Source organism: Oryza glaberrima, chromosome 2 (genome assembly GCF_000147395.1).
Source record: "Oryza glaberrima chromosome 2, OglaRS2, whole genome shotgun sequence".
In the NCBI taxonomy this organism is placed as follows: domain Eukaryota; kingdom Viridiplantae; phylum Streptophyta; class Magnoliopsida; order Poales; family Poaceae; genus Oryza; species Oryza glaberrima.
The window spans coordinates 33,754,309-33,769,159 of NC_068327.1; the positions used below are offsets into that span (position 1 = coordinate 33,754,309).

Consider the following 14,851-nt stretch of genomic DNA (forward strand, 5'->3'; position numbering starts at 1 on the left):
TAAAAAACTCACATGCTAACTTGAGACGATCAGACTCTCAACTGCATCTCATGATTTTCTGAAAATATATATATCCAAGCGAACTCCCACAGTGAATTTCATCTTAACTAAACCATATAATAATAATAAGATTAAAATAGACTTCACCCGTTGCGACGCACGTCCATTTTTTTCTAGTAAAAGAAAAAAAAAAGAGATCTCCCTTAGCCTGTGTTGTTTAGGCCCAATAAATATTGGCCCAGTTGGTGTCGCACTCCGTATGAAAGCCCACATAAGATTCGGCCCATTAAGGCTCAATAGGGAGTAAAAGGGGAGGCAAAGGTTGAAGAAGAAGTGAGGCCGGAGAGCTCGGAGAAGGGCCCGACGAAGCGCAGGTGGGGATCACCTCGCCGGCGATGGCGCGGAGGAGGGGAGGCGCGGCGGCGGCCGCGGCCTCGCCGGCCGTGATCGGGGCGGTGTCCGTGCTGGGCCTGGTGTACTACTCCACGGTGTTCGTCTTCCTGGACCACTGGCTCGGCCTCGGCACACTGGCCGGCGCCGCCCACGCCGCCGCCTTCTCCCTCGTCGTCGCCGCGTGCTTCTTCTCCTTCGTCTGCGCCGCGGCCGCTGACCCGGGCTCCGTGCCCGCCTCCTTCGCCCCCGACGCCGAGGACCCGCAGCGGCAGGTCTGAGATGAGATCTATCTTCTTTTGCCGCTTCCTTGGATTTTAGGATTCTTGTGTTAGACTGTAGCGGCATTCCCAACCATAAGCTAAGCTGAAGTAGATTTCTTTCCACTCCAAATTATCCAATCTTATTTGGAATCCATCTAACTGTAGAGTTTCATGATTCCATCATCGCACAATGCTTAGTTAGGATTTCGATGCATCGGTTGGTAGTTTGGAGCATTCCAAAATTTTAGTTACCAAAGCAGTTGATTTGCAACCACTGGGATGTTGCGAGAATACCCTTCATGGTAGCCTTTTTTTTTTTCTTTTGTTTCGGCAGGGATTAAAATCGAGGTATTGCGATAAATGCTGCATGTACAAACCTTCTCGAACTCACCATTGCAAGGTGTGCAAAAGGTGTGTTCTTAAAATGGTAAGTGTGGCTAATGTTTGTCGGTATAGGTTCTGTTGGTTGTAAAATGAAGCTTTTGTTAAAAATACTTGGTTACAAGTATTAATTATATTGGCAGGACCATCACTGTGTCTGGATTAACAACTGCGTGGGTTATGCAAACTACAAATCATTTATCATCTGTGTTCTAAATGCAACCATCGGGTCTCTTTACTCATTAGTAAGTGATGTCATTTGGAATAAAATTTGGGAAATTCTTCAGTAAGCATCATTCACCGTCTTTCCATTTTTCTCCAGGTGGTATTTCTATTTGATCTCTTCCAGACAGAACATGAATATGATGTTCCTTATGTGAAGATCATACATGTAAGTGCACTGGCCTTTCTTCTGAATTAGTATTTCACCATACAGTCAGGAATTCTCCACCCTGCTACTGCGCTGCATAAATAATGAGTAATATGTTTACTCATATTTTTAGTTATTAACCATTACTAACCTTTGGCTCACAGCACACTACATTGTTTTGCCCCCTGTGTTGTCTTAGAGTCAATAAGAACTTATTTGAGGAATCCCTGTTTGTTTTATCATGCCAGAAAGTAGATAGTTTGTTTTAGATCTCTTATGAGTTTTGAGTTTGGATTTCAATTCAATTGAAAGTGATTATTATGTATTTACAGCAGAAACATCAAAGACATGATAGATGGAAATAATCCAAAATTGCAGATAGAACTCATGGAATAATAATGAAAACTATGGGTTTTCCGTTCTGCTGGTCTAACAAGGGAGTTTATAGTTAAAATAATGATTTTTGAATTTTAAATGATGGAATTTCGTATATCGTGTGGTGTCACTGAGATGGTGTGGATAAACATGTCACGCAGATATGCATTTGCTCTCAGTTTTAGTTCTGTGGTACCTTTTTCCCCCACTTTTTCTTTGTTCCTTCTTATAAGAATCTTGTCATGCACTTACTTGGTAATGTATTTTTTTGGGTATAGTTTTGCCCCCTTTTTTTTTGTCTAACTACTAACTAATGAACAAATGCAGGTCTTGGTCGGTGTTCTTTTGTTCTTCTTAAGCTTGACAATAGGTTCTCTATTATGCTGGCACATCTATCTCTTATGTCATAACATGACAACGATAGAGGTAAATTACTCTTTGGAGTTCCAGACATCCATTCAAACACATTTTTTCTTGATGGGTTTATGCCATGCTTGATTTTTACTGTTACCTTTACTTCAGTACCGAGAGGCAACTAGAGCGAAGTGGCTTGCACAGAAGAGTGGACAGAAGTATCGGCACCGCTTTGATCTTGGCACGCGGAAGAACATTCAAATGGTACGAAATCACGAATAGTGCATAAGATCAGATCTTCATCCGCCATCATCATTCATGATAACTGCTACACTTTCAAAAACTTCAACATGGAAAATTTCTTTATGTTCAATTTCATTCCGTTTGGCACTCCATTTAGCTGATACTTTTGGGTCCTTTTGTAACAGATCATGGGCCCAAACATCCTGTGCTGGCTTTGCCCTACTGCAACAGGGCATCTCAAGGATGGCACTGAGTTCCAGATCACAAACAACTGATCGGATTAACAAGGAAGCAATTGCTGCACACGTACATAGATACATACATTGTAGATTTGCGAGTTTATATTTGGCGACCAGATTTCTTGGCCTTTCTATTTGCTTGTTGCAGTAGAGAGCTCCACATTTGCCACCAAAATCTTTGTATAACAGCATGTGAAATGTTCAATTTCCCTCTCCTAATCTCCATGTATTCTCTTGCTTCAATTTATTTGTGTGTGCAGAGCTGTAGATAGATCAAGTAGTTTGGGTTTGAGCATTGTGTACTTGACATATTGAACTGCAAAATTATCAATTTGACCATAATTTTCATCATGTGATCAATTTGACGTGTTCCCGTTCGTTTCCACTAAAAAAGTGAATAATATTTTGGATATGCATGGTACGTTTTTTAAACTGTTAAACAGTGCTTTTCGTACAAAAATTTTCTATACGAAAGTTACTCTAAAATATCATATTAAACTATTTTTTAAGTTTGTAATAATTAAAACTCAGTTAATCACACATTAATACCACCTCATCTTACATAAAACACTTAGACCTTGTTTGATTTAGCTTAGGATTATTATAATCTAGATTATTAGGAGCGAGTTAAAACAAACAAGTAGATTATTATGATAGATTATTATAATCTGTAAGTTAGATTAGTATAATCTAATAATCTTCTCTAGAGGAGCTTTTTTAAGATTATTGGGTGGCTAAAGATCCACTACCCCTAATGTCTCCGATAATCCTTATTATAATCCAGCTCATAGTAATCTGATTTAATAATCTAGATTACAATAATTTTAATCTAAAACAAACGGACAATCACATCTTAATCTTTATCTTTATCTTCGAGCGAAAAAAACACTACTTAATTTTGAAATGGTTTAGTACAATCTCGGTTTTGCCTCTCTCTGGTGGTTGGGCCCCACCTGCAGTGTCACGTGTCCGCCACAAACAACACAAACCTGACGACTTGGTGTCAGCTATTGCAGACGCCTTCCTTCTTCGGTCGCCGCCGCCGCCGCCGCCGCCTCTCGCCGTCGCCGGCGGCTTCTACCTCTCGTTTGCCCTTCTGGTGCGCCCGATCTCTTGCATAGCCTACGACAATGGCCTCCGCCCACGCAGCCACCGTCGCCGGGGAAGCAGCGGTGGCGGCGTCGCCGTCCCGTCGTGTCCTTGCCGGTGGCCGGCCTCCTCCGCCCTGCATCTCCTTCCTCTCCAAATCGCCGTCCTGGTGGGCCTCGATCTCTCTCCCTCCAGGGCCCCGCCGCGCCGCCGCCGCGGCCGAGGAGAGGGTGGAGGAGGAAGAGGAGGAGGAGCCGACCTGGGTGGAGCTGGAGCCGATCGGCAGCGAGCAGCAGCTGGAGCGTGCCCTCGCGGAGGCGCAGCAGCTCGGCCTCCCCATCGTCCTTCTCTGGTAATACTAATACCCTCCTCTCTTTGATTGTGATGAGCAGTAAATTTTGTTTCATTTGATAAATGCATCGTTGTAGCAACACCAATCCTGGATCTTGGATGACATGGTTACTGGGTAGTAGTACTACTAGTACTATCCTGCAAGTTCAGTTTGTTTTTTTGGATGGAAATTGGTCAGTTTAGAGTTGAATTTGGTAGTGTTCTGAATGAAATTCAGGGGCTCGATTTGGTGATTGTTCATTCGGTGCATCTGACCTTATTAGGTGAAGTGGGCTAGATCATCATCTTGCTTGAAATGATTGTTTCGCCTTTCATTCATTAAAGAGTTGCTTTTGGTTAACTAAAATACATATGGATATATGATTTTGTGTGCATGTGTTCTTTATTGGATCGACCTTTTTCATGTTGGTGGCGTCTAGTTACTTTAACCTTGAAGGAAAGCTTCATCATCTTTTTTTTTTCCATATTGTGTTAAAAGAGTTAAATGAATCTTTTTTATCCATTTAAACAATTGGCTGCTTATGTATATTAAGATATCTGAGATTGTGGACAAAATGATAAATTAAGTACCGGTGTCACATTGTTTTTCACATAGCACTCTTCAGTCTTGCACCAGGATAATGCTTAGCTTTTGCAATTTGTAGGATGGCAAGCTGGTGCAGGAAGTGTATATATTTGAAGCCTAAACTAGAGAAGTTGGCAGCAGAATGCTATCCAAGGTTAGGGATTATTTTCCAGTAAAGTAGGCACCGCTGGAGCTCGCCAAATTGATGATCTCTGTCAGTACTTGTGTTATGCAGAATTCGGTTCTACTGTGTCGATGTCAATGCTGTTCCTCAAAAGCTTGTCAATCGTGCAGGAGTAACAGTAAGTCTAGCCATGCTTAATCATTGGTCATTCAATGTTTGTTTTATCCTTAGTAAACAATGAACAGAAATCATTCTTCCTCTCACCGTAATTGTGCTTCATATTGCTTAAAGGTATTCTAAGGCACTTTTAGACATTTCATTTAAAAAGAAGTGCTATTTGTAGAAGTTTTTAGAGATCCTTTATTGTGCTTCTTTCCCTGTTTTAGAGGAAATAGCTTCCTCTTGAGCCCCTGGAAACTTTGTTGCTAGTTGCCGGCTTTCTGCAATTTGTATCTAAGTTTTTGTTAGCTCTATCCTTTAGCTTTGGTAACAGAGTACCATATCAATGATGGACCCTTCATTTATTTGGCCTCGTTGCTATCTTGTCGTGCAACAATATTCATTAGGCAACTTGTTGGACCCCAAGTATATATTAATCTACACATCTAATGCCTTCTTTTGTCCAATATATGTGATCTGTTACGCGGAACTCGTGCAGAAGATGCCTTCAATACAGGTACAAGCTTTTGTTTGTTTCTCTATGTATTGACATTGTATATCCTTAAGATGGTTTTTTTTTGGGTCATGTACAGCTGTGGAGTGACTCTCAAAAACAGGCTGAGGTGATTGGTGGACACAAATCCTGGCTAGTAATTGACGATGTTCGGAGGATGATCGATCAGGAGGAATGATCCATTATGTCCTTTAGTGCAAATGATGATGTGATGATGTCCAACAGGAAGAATCTTTCAGTATAGCAAATGGAGAAATCAGAAATCAAAAGCCAGTATGAACTCCTTTCAAGAGATCGAGCCATATATTTAAGTATCGAATCGACGAAATTACTACCTCTACAGTCAAATAGGCACTACTACACAAGGCAGCATTTCAATCGTGTTCTCTCCAAATTTGGGGTCGACAGAATTTCACAACCTGTGGCTGCATTCCTGTGGTGTCCTTGATGTATCCATGTGTCTTGTTTGGAAATCTATGCAATTAAAGGCAAAGACTTCTTGCTCATGTACTGTCACAGTACGGGCAAGCATTTAAATTAGTCATTAGATGACAATAATATTTAGTCAATGAGCCTTCAGAGGGCATGTTGAAAGTGTTATGGTTCCAAATCCATATGCTGCACAACTGTGATTGACTTGAACTACTAGTACTACAAAAGATAGCTACAGTGTCAGCCTTTTGCAAAGCAGGTGTTGCTAGTTTTGTTCAGAATAGAAAAACAAGCATGTATGTATATGTTCCTGCTGAACAAAGTATAGTTATCCTTAAAGTTAATTGGGATTAGTGGAAGCAAGTTCCCTCTTATAAGCTCAACTAGTTGCCCACATGCTTCAGCATTGGGTACTGGGGGACTAATACTACTTTTTTTCAACCACAAACAACATGAAATGCTTTTGTTTACGTATATTAAAACGATTTCTTAATTTGATCGCAACCTCAGCACTTTCTTGTGTCTGGCACTTTACAAAACACGGCAAAAGCACTATCTTTACACTTTCTGCTTCTGCAGTTTAGAGAAAGAAAACACACAAATCCCAGACTGAAGGACTTGTCAATCTCTCTTTTTTTTTCTCCACTTAATCTGCTGGTTTGACTAGACAATCAATAGTAGTCAATGAAAACAAACTCTTTGTGATTGGATAGTGGCCAGGGCATATAGAATAGAGGGCCCACATGTCAGTCACCGCAAGAGAGAGTGAGGATGATCACCACAGTTTCGTGAAATAAGATCAGAATCAGATCAGCCATGGTGGTATAACCGTCCTTCCTGAAACCATGCAACGCATGAGACCGGAGAAAAATAACAAACTTGAGAGATGTCAGGTTGTTAGGGTTGGGAATTCAGGTCAGATATTCAGAATTCAGCAACTGCATTTGTCAGTCAAACACTGAGGCATATGAACCTGATCTCGAAAAGAGGAAGGAAAAAAAGGCTTCTCTTTTTTTTTTTTTCAAGTTGAGGTCCTGTTATCCTCCAATAAGTGTAACAACAGATAAATGCATATGTTTTTAATTTAGTTTCCAACTTTATAATATTCAAATCGCTCATTTTTACCCTAAAATAGTTATTGCCACAAACCATCTACCAATTCAGGCACAAAAGAGGAAGGAAGGAAGAAAAAAGGAAAAAAAAAAAAGATCTCCTCCTGAGCTGTTCGTTGTCGCCGCCGGTGTGAACCGACCTTGTGTTTGTTTGTGCATGCTAAAGCTAGGTCATATGATCTTATCATGCCACTCCTACACACGGTGCATTGAGATTCGTGCGGGGTGGGATCGGACGGTGGGGAGCGGTCCAAGAGGAGAGAAAAGAAGAAGCAAACGCGTCGCTTTCAGCTGTGGGGGCGTCGTCTTCTCCCTTCTCTCGCGTCTCGCGTCTCGACCTCCTTTCCCATTCGCTAATCCTTCCTCCTCCTCCTCCGCAGTAGCAGCAGCCGCCTCCAGAAATTCCCCAATCCCCAAACCCTAAATAAATCACCCCCCACCCCCACCTCCTCCCCCGTACACGAATCCAACCCAATCCGATACGATACGATTCAATCCCTCCCAGGAGACGCTGCTCTTTCTGGATGTCGATTCCGTAGGGGGGAGTCTCTCTGGTGTTCCTCCTCATCAAGGTGAGGTTTGTTTTTTTGTTATTATTATTGCTGTTCGATCGAATCGTTGGTAGATGAGGAGGGAGGCGGAGGGGATTCTGGCGATGGTTTGTTTGTTGTTTTGTGTGATGATTCCTTTAGTCTGGGGCATAGGAAAATGTTTTGGTTGTTTTCCTTCCACCCCGTGGGGATTGGGTGGGATTCTTTCCCGGTGTTTCAATCTGAGTTGTGACTGGATTCGTCTCAAAGTTTGGGTTTTTCTTTTTTGTTTGCCTGTTTTCTTCGTGCTCCCGCAACTTGATGCTGGAGTCTCCTTAAAGGTGGGACTTTGGGGGGTTTTTTTTCCGACTCTGCTGAGGGAGAAGAATTCGTAGGAAGAAACTGGTGGAATTTGTTTCTTTGTTCTTTATTACTAGGTTGCAGTTCTGTGAAAGGAAGGTGTCTCTGATCGTTCTTTTTATGTACTAGTTATCTAAACAAAAACTTCAGATTTCTCCCTAGATTACCATACATATTTAGTATCAATCAGTATATATATATGAATATATGAGTCATATATTGGTGTTGGTTTAGGTTTTGCGAGGAGAAGGCGAGAAAGAAAGAAGTAGGTTGTGACGAAGGAAACCGCAGAAGCCGCAGCCATGGCGCCATCTCCTGCAGCAGCGGCTGGCCCCACTTTCGAGGACCTTGAGCGCGACCTGCAGGCAGTATTGATGGACCAGAACCACTCGGCGACCGCCGATGAGCTCAGCATGTTCCGCAGTGGCAGTGCTCCTCCCACTGTTCAGGGTGCTCGCACTGCCGTTGGTTCCCTCTTCTCTGCTGCGCCTGTTCACGTCGACAGCTTTGTTGATCCCAGCAATGGTGGTGTTGGTGATGTGCTCTCTGATGAGGAGATAAGGTCTCACCCAGCCTACCTGTCGTACTACTATTCCAATGAGCACCTCAATCCAAGGTTGCCACCACCAATGGTGTCGAAGGAGGATTGGCGTGTCGCTCAGCGAGTACAGGCTGTTTCAGGAGGGGTAGGGGATAGGAGGAGGAGGCCCTCGGATGTGGGGGGTGGAAGTTCGCTGTTTTCGGTGCAGCCGGGGGCACGGCATGGTAATGGAGAGGATTTACTGGTGAATGATAGGATGGGCGGAGGAGAAAGAAACGGGCTCACGCGTCAGCAATCATCAGAGTGGCTTGGGAGTGGTGCAGATGGGCTCATTGGGCTATCGGATTCCAGTGGTCTTGGGTCCCGTCGCAAGAGCTTTGCTGATGCCTTGCAGGTCAGGAAAATCTCCTCGAATTGATTTTTTATCTTTTCTTAAATCACCGTATATTTAAACCTCGACTAGAACATATGCTCTATTCTATTTTTCATGAATCTCCATGAGTACAAACAGACAGCTATTGCTAAATTGATTTATGGTATACCTATCATGTCGTGTTCTTTAGATCACTCAGACAGCTCTCATTTATGTTTGGTAACCTTGGGAATGAGAACCACCATAGATATGCCTATACCTGAATTGCATTCATGACATGTTGATTGTATTTTTCACTCGATAATTCAGTGTGGAACTTCTTTCAGAGATACTGTTATGCCACTACTACAGTGCATCACCATTCTCCTATTGCAGTATAGTTTTCTGTCACATTGTTTTTCTTATCATTTGGAATGTTTTTTCATGACAGGAAAATATTAGTCGTCCTGCTTCTGCGGCCAGTCATCTTTCACGGTCTAATAGCCGGAATGCTTTCGACAGCCCAAATCCAATTAGACCTGATTCATCAAGAGCACAACTGCAGAGCAGATCAGAATCCATGAATGGCTTGCGATCTGGATCCACTTCACCCAGTCTTGTCAGGGTCCAAAGTTTAGGTTCTTCAATCTCTCATAACTTTGCTTCTGCAGTAGGCTCCTCTATCTCAAGAAGCACCACCCCTGACCCCCAGTTGATTCGGAGGACTCCAAGTCCTTGCCTTCCTCCAGTTGGAGTTAGGATGGGAAGTACTGATAAGAAGGTTGATGGCTCGGCTGTTGCTTCACATAATCATGATACTGCTGACATTGCGGCGGCTCTATCTTCTATGAACCTTTCTGGTAGCAAGATGGCCAGTTTAGAAGCTGAAGTTCAAAATCGTGCATACCAGAACTTTGGTGATCAAACAGATGTACTCTTTAGCGTTCCAAAGGAGCGCAGACAATTATCTCAGCAGAAGTTAGCTCAAAATGCTGATGAAGAATCGATAAATGCGTTGGAATATGCAGCTTTTCCAAATGGTAGCGGTAACTTCAATAATTCAAATATGAGCAAGCTGTCAGTTGATAGCAGGAGCAAGTTTCCTATACAATCACCGCATGGTAATGCCAATAATAAAGGATCTCTTGTGAGCCCCACTGGATCTGTGTCTCTCTACCAGAACCTTAATGGTGATAACTCCAACATTGATGTATCTGTACGGAATAATAAGATCCGTTCAAGTAGCTTTGGTTCATCCATGCTGAACAATCAACTGAGTGCTGGTACCTCTCTCTTTTCTTTTTCTCCAATCTATCCCCTCCTATTATTGTTTGAGTTTTGACCCTTTTTTTTCCTGTGCAGATGGTGAATATGTTAATCTTCTTTCGAATCAAGGGGGATCTGGTTTTCAGGGCCAACCAATGGAGTCAATGTATGCTCCATACTTGCAGGCAAACTCTGACTCTCCCCTTGGTGCAGCCACAAACTTGAATCCATTCCAAGGAAGCAGCTTTTCTGGTTCAGTGCCCCTAGATAGCCCTGGATACCAAAAAGCTTATATTGCCTCATTACTCGCTCAGCAGAAGCTACAGTATGGCGTGCCATACCTGGGCAAGTCTGGTAGTCTTAGCCCGAATATTTATGGCAGTGACCCTGCATTTGGCATGGGGGGAATGGCATATTTATCGAGTCCAACATCTACCCCTTTTATCTCATCTCCTCAGGGCCATGTTAGGCAAGGAGATAGGCTAGCTCGTATCTCATCTATGGGTAAGACCACTACTGGAGGGCCTATGGGATCTTGGAATTCAGATAATGGTCTAATTGATAATGGTTATGGATCTTCTCTGCTGGAGGAATTTAAGACCAACAAAACCAGATCTTTTGAGCTGTTAGATATTGTAGGTCATGTGGTCGAGTTCAGGTAATTTTCTCATAGTATATCCATCAGAGTAAAGTTGCTGTTTTCAGATATGATGCTTGATACACCCAAACCTCCTGTTGCAGCTCGGACCAGTATGGAAGTCGCTTTATACAACAGAAACTAGAAACGGCTTCTGCTGAAGAGAAGGACACCATTTTTCCAGAGATTCTTCCTCAAGCACGAACTCTGATGACTGATGTTTTTGGAAACTATGTTATACAGAAAGTGAGCAGCCCTACTATTCCATCAGTATTGGGAAAAAAATGATGTTTTTTTAGTGATATGTAAAAATGTTATCATTTACTGGTTCTCTCTAATTACTTGTGCTTGGCAGTTCTTTGAATATGGGACTGAACCACAGAAGAAACAACTGGCTAGCTTACTCAAGGGCTATGTATTGCAGCTGTCTCTTCAAATGTATGGTTGCCGGGTGATTCAGAAGGTATGTGTATTGTCCCCTCATATTATCACTAGAAATGAGTTGAAAGACCGACTCTGTTCAGTTAGCAACACCTTTTATCTCTGAAGAAACTCAGATGCACACTATTCTGCTGTAGGCTTTAGAAGTGGTTGAGGTGGAACAACAAACCCAAATGGCTTTGGAGCTTGATGGAAATATTATGAAATGTGTCCGTGATCAGAATGGCAACCATGTAATCCAGAAATGCATAGAATGCATCCCTCAAGAAAGGATACGGTTCATTATATCTGCCTTTTATGGACACGTGGTTGAGCTTTCCACTCATCCATATGGTTGCCGTGTTATTCAGGTGCTATGCTAATGTATATCTAGTTTTGCTTGAAATATTACTTTTGCAACTTGCTAAATGTACTTACCTGTAATTTGATACCACCAGCGTGTCTTGGAGCACTGTGACGATGAAAATACGCAGAGCACCATGATGGAAGAGATCATGCAGTCTGTGGTTCTGTTGACACTAGACCAGTATGGCAATTATGTTATCCAGGTAACTGCCTATTGATTTTATGTTATCTGTCGAAACTTCAATTTCACCTGTACTTGTTTAAGCATTGGGACGGATTCCCTATGTTAAGACTTCTCATCTGCCAAATTGGGCAGATACGCTCCATGTGATGTACTTTCTCTTGTTTTCGTTTATACCATTGGAGTTACTTTACTTTTGTGTCCCATTTATTCAAAGAGCTTCCTTGTTTATATTTGTAGCATGTCTTGCAACACGGGAAACCAGATGAACGTTCTGCTATTATTAAGCAACTGGCTGGCCAGATTGTGAAGATGAGCCAACAGAAATTTGCTTCCAATGTTGTTGAGAAGTGCCTTTCCTTCGGTAGTCCTGAGGAGCGCCAGATTCTAATTAATGAAATGCTTGGCACAACTGACGAGAATGAGCCATTACAGGTATGTTTTGATCCAGTTACGTAAGTGTATCGTTTCCGTTCGTAGAATTTTCATGAGTTTTAGGCTTTGCTGTGATAATATATTAATATGGTTAGTGTTTCTTGAAACATACTGCTTGGAATAAGATATTGCTTTTCTAAAATGATACCGTTGCTGTGGTGGATATCATGGCTCACATTCCTCTAAAATGATTAAAGCAAATGTTTCTTCTCCAGGCAATGATGAAAGACCAGTTTGCTAACTACGTGGTGCAGAAGGTTTTGGAGACTTGTGATGACCAGAACCGTGAATTGATCCTTTCACGTATCAAAGTACATTTGAATGCACTAAAGAGATACACCTATGGGAAACATATTGTTGCACGGGTTGAGAAGCTTATTGCTGCAGGAGGTGAATTTCGCAGTCCATGTTCATGCATAGTACAGTTCATCCACTCTCTTTTACATGTTTCCTGGTTATTACTGACTCGTTTGTTTGTTGCTTCTGTAAATATATTTCAGAAAGGCGCAGTGGAGTGTCTTCGTCATCTTCGTGAGATTGCAATGGTTAGTTTGACAGAATAACACCTGTACAGACAAATAGCGAGGCTAGCCTTACCTGTAGTCTTGTTGGGTTAAATCGGAAAAGCTAAGCTTTGAAAGCCTTTGATGTAAATAAAGGAGGGCCTCTGGAAATAAAAAGGAGAGAGTGTGCTTGTTCTTAAGAAAGAAGCTGTATATTTGTACGTTTTTCCCCTCTTCGAGTAAGATAAAAAGAAGGAAGAAAGGCAAAGCATGGAAGAAATTAGTGCAAAGATTTAGGATAGATGATGGGAAGCAAGGACACCTGTAGATCCTTTTGCCTTGAATTTCATCAGTGTATAAGGTTTCATGAGGTTTCATCTCTGTAAAGGTTTTCTACTTAACTCACATTTTGCAGAAATCAAATGCATGTCTCTGTTTATCAGAATTGTCTTCAGCTCTAAAAGTATGAATATTTGTGTTCACTGCGTTCCCCTTCTCATTTCTCTTCTTATTTACTAGTATCTGTCAAACATTTTAATGGATTTCTATCATATAGTTTAACAACAACGTAAGATATATATTTTTTTATTTACTGAGAATACTATCATAATATAGTTCACAAGTTATTAAGATATTGTTGACGAAAAAAATCGAACACACCGGCCTGGGAGATCTGCTTAGCTCCTGTGCAGGTCTAAAGATTGATGAGATGCGGGCGTGCCAGTCAGTTTGATCCTGCAACTGACAAGATATGCAAATAGCAGATCAAAACAGCCGATCGGCTGACAAGCCGATTGAGTAGTTCCAGCCGATGCCGATAACGATAGGGTTTAAACAATCGGCTATATATCCAATGTAGATAATGATATAAAGGCAATCGGCTGATGATGATATAATAAAATAACAATATAGTCCTGTATAAACCAATCGGCTAGCAATGATATGATAAATAAGCATCGATCCGAGGGTTAAAGCACACATCGGCTGGAGGTCCGATATCATGAAATCCACAAGATTAGATTAAACAGTGAAACCTTTGTTGTCATCGGCTAAATCCAACTTATATGTATATGCAATCATTATGAGCCGATGCAACATCCAGATAACTCACCGGCTGAAACCCCGATGAAACCCTTATTGGCAATCAAGAAGCAGGCTAGAGATTATGGTTCTAAGCACGACTTAATAGATCAAACTTAACTGATGCAACACTAAGTATAAAAAGAAACATAATACCTAGACAATCAAGCCGTTGACTGAGTTTTCAGGGTGATAGATGTCTAAGCTAATCTAATCTAGCAACGTGATTTAGCCGATACCGGCATAAACCCTAAAACGAGAAGCCGCCGATAGAGCTAAATTGACATGCTAAGACTAGATTAACATAGACATATGATAAATAGGTGGGCAAATATATCATCCAAACCAGAGCAATCCAAGAGGTCGAATGTACTGATGCAGCCTTGAACGACGCCGACGTAGACGATACAATTGCCTGGACCGGCGGAACATTGGACTTATCCCTTCGCCAGAGATCGAAGACGATGCAGCCCCGCGTCGGGTGCCAAGTCCCACCGGAACGTAAAAACAAAAGTAGAAGTAAAAAGGGTGGCGATGCGCCGAATTGTATTGATTGTGAAGATAGATTACATAGACCCCGGGTGTACATATTTATACCCATGGGTTGATACAAGTCCTTGTCGGACAAGAAAGAAACTAACCTAAAGATAAAAGGAAAATATAAAGTCCTTATTGGACACTAAACACACTTTCTTAAAGATAAAAGGAAACTAACAAACTATTCCTAATTAATAGATAAACTGCCATGTCGCATCATCTTTAAACTCGGTCACTTAGAGATAAGCTTCCTTTAGTAGATTGATTTCATTAACCGAATATAGCAGGAATCCGACTAATTGGCGACTTAATAACTCCCATCGGCTGATTCCGAGATGCTGCAGCCGATAATGATTCTAAGCCGATGACGTCTTTGCCGATTACCAAATTACCAAATTTCACTGTTAACACATGCCCCCCAGTTTTAGAGTATGAGGACTCATGCTCCAAAATTCTCTTCTGTCTGATCTTGTAATCGACTTTCATGAGCTGATACTGATGTGCTTGCCCCCCGAGCCGAGATTGAATGGTCTTGGCATTGACTTCTTCTTAAGACATGTGGATATAAAATTCGTGGTCCCACCAGGCGTGCCAACTGACATGTGGATATAAAATTCGTGGTCCCACCGATTGGCACGCCTGGTGGGACCACAAATTTTATATCCACATGTCTGAAGAAGAA

At 41.9% G+C, this 14,851-nt stretch overlaps 3 protein-coding genes across 3 annotated transcripts; all 3 read left to right on the forward strand.

Annotated features, from left to right (window-relative positions):
• Positions 1–322: 322 nt before the first annotated feature.
• Positions 323–2,989, forward strand: LOC127761376 (probable protein S-acyltransferase 15). Its single transcript, XM_052285658.1, has 7 exons — positions 323–665; positions 988–1,080; positions 1,178–1,279; positions 1,357–1,425; positions 2,107–2,205; positions 2,302–2,397; positions 2,562–2,989. Exons 1-7 carry the CDS (start codon positions 396–398, stop codon positions 2,649–2,651), a joined length of 819 nt encoding a protein of 272 aa, XP_052141618.1. The 5' UTR covers positions 323–395; the 3' UTR covers positions 2,652–2,989.
• Positions 2,990–3,571: 582 nt separating this feature from the next.
• On the forward strand, positions 3,572–6,290 carry LOC127761400 (thioredoxin-like 3-2, chloroplastic). Its single transcript, XM_052285686.1, has 5 exons — positions 3,572–4,056; positions 4,700–4,774; positions 4,856–4,922; positions 5,403–5,420; positions 5,497–6,290. The coding sequence occupies exons 1-5, from the start codon at positions 3,746–3,748 to the stop codon at positions 5,593–5,595; spliced, it is 570 nt and encodes a 189-aa protein (XP_052141646.1). The 5' UTR covers positions 3,572–3,745; the 3' UTR covers positions 5,596–6,290.
• Positions 6,291–7,272: 982 nt separating this feature from the next.
• LOC127762884 (pumilio homolog 1-like) lies at positions 7,273–12,997 on the forward strand. The gene is made up of 11 exons (XM_052287413.1): positions 7,273–7,533; positions 8,086–8,786; positions 9,196–10,027; positions 10,107–10,668; positions 10,752–10,893; positions 11,003–11,110; positions 11,226–11,438; positions 11,526–11,636; positions 11,855–12,049; positions 12,265–12,439; positions 12,550–12,997. The coding sequence occupies exons 2-11, from the start codon at positions 8,154–8,156 to the stop codon at positions 12,582–12,584; spliced, it is 3,006 nt and encodes a 1,001-aa protein (XP_052143373.1). The 5' UTR covers positions 7,273–7,533; positions 8,086–8,153; the 3' UTR covers positions 12,585–12,997.
• Positions 12,998–14,851: the final 1,854 nt, after the last annotated feature.

Bases quoted from the DNA above. Each gene is read 5' to 3' on its own strand.
- LOC127761400 (XM_052285686.1), top strand. From the start codon at position 3,746: ATGGCCTCCGCCCACGCAGCCACCGTCGCCGGGGAAGCAGCGGTGGCG. The intron at 4,057-4,699 runs GTAATACTAATA...TGCAATTTGTAG, and splicing joins CTCCCCATCGTCCTTCTCTG to GATGGCAAGCTGGTGCAGGA. The intron at 4,775-4,855 runs GTTAGGGATTAT...TGTGTTATGCAG, and splicing joins GCAGCAGAATGCTATCCAAG to AATTCGGTTCTACTGTGTCG.
- LOC127761376 (XM_052285658.1), top strand. From the start codon at position 396: ATGGCGCGGAGGAGGGGAGGCGCGGCGGCGGCCGCGGCCTCGCCGGCC. The intron at 1,081-1,177 runs GTAAGTGTGGCT...TTATATTGGCAG, and splicing joins AAAGGTGTGTTCTTAAAATG to GACCATCACTGTGTCTGGAT. The intron at 1,280-1,356 runs GTAAGTGATGTC...ATTTTTCTCCAG, and splicing joins TCGGGTCTCTTTACTCATTA to GTGGTATTTCTATTTGATCT.
- LOC127762884 (XM_052287413.1), top strand. From the start codon at position 8,154: ATGGCGCCATCTCCTGCAGCAGCGGCTGGCCCCACTTTCGAGGACCTT. The intron at 10,028-10,106 runs GTACCTCTCTCT...TTTCCTGTGCAG, and splicing joins GAACAATCAACTGAGTGCTG to ATGGTGAATATGTTAATCTT. The intron at 10,894-11,002 runs GTGAGCAGCCCT...TGTGCTTGGCAG, and splicing joins GAAACTATGTTATACAGAAA to TTCTTTGAATATGGGACTGA.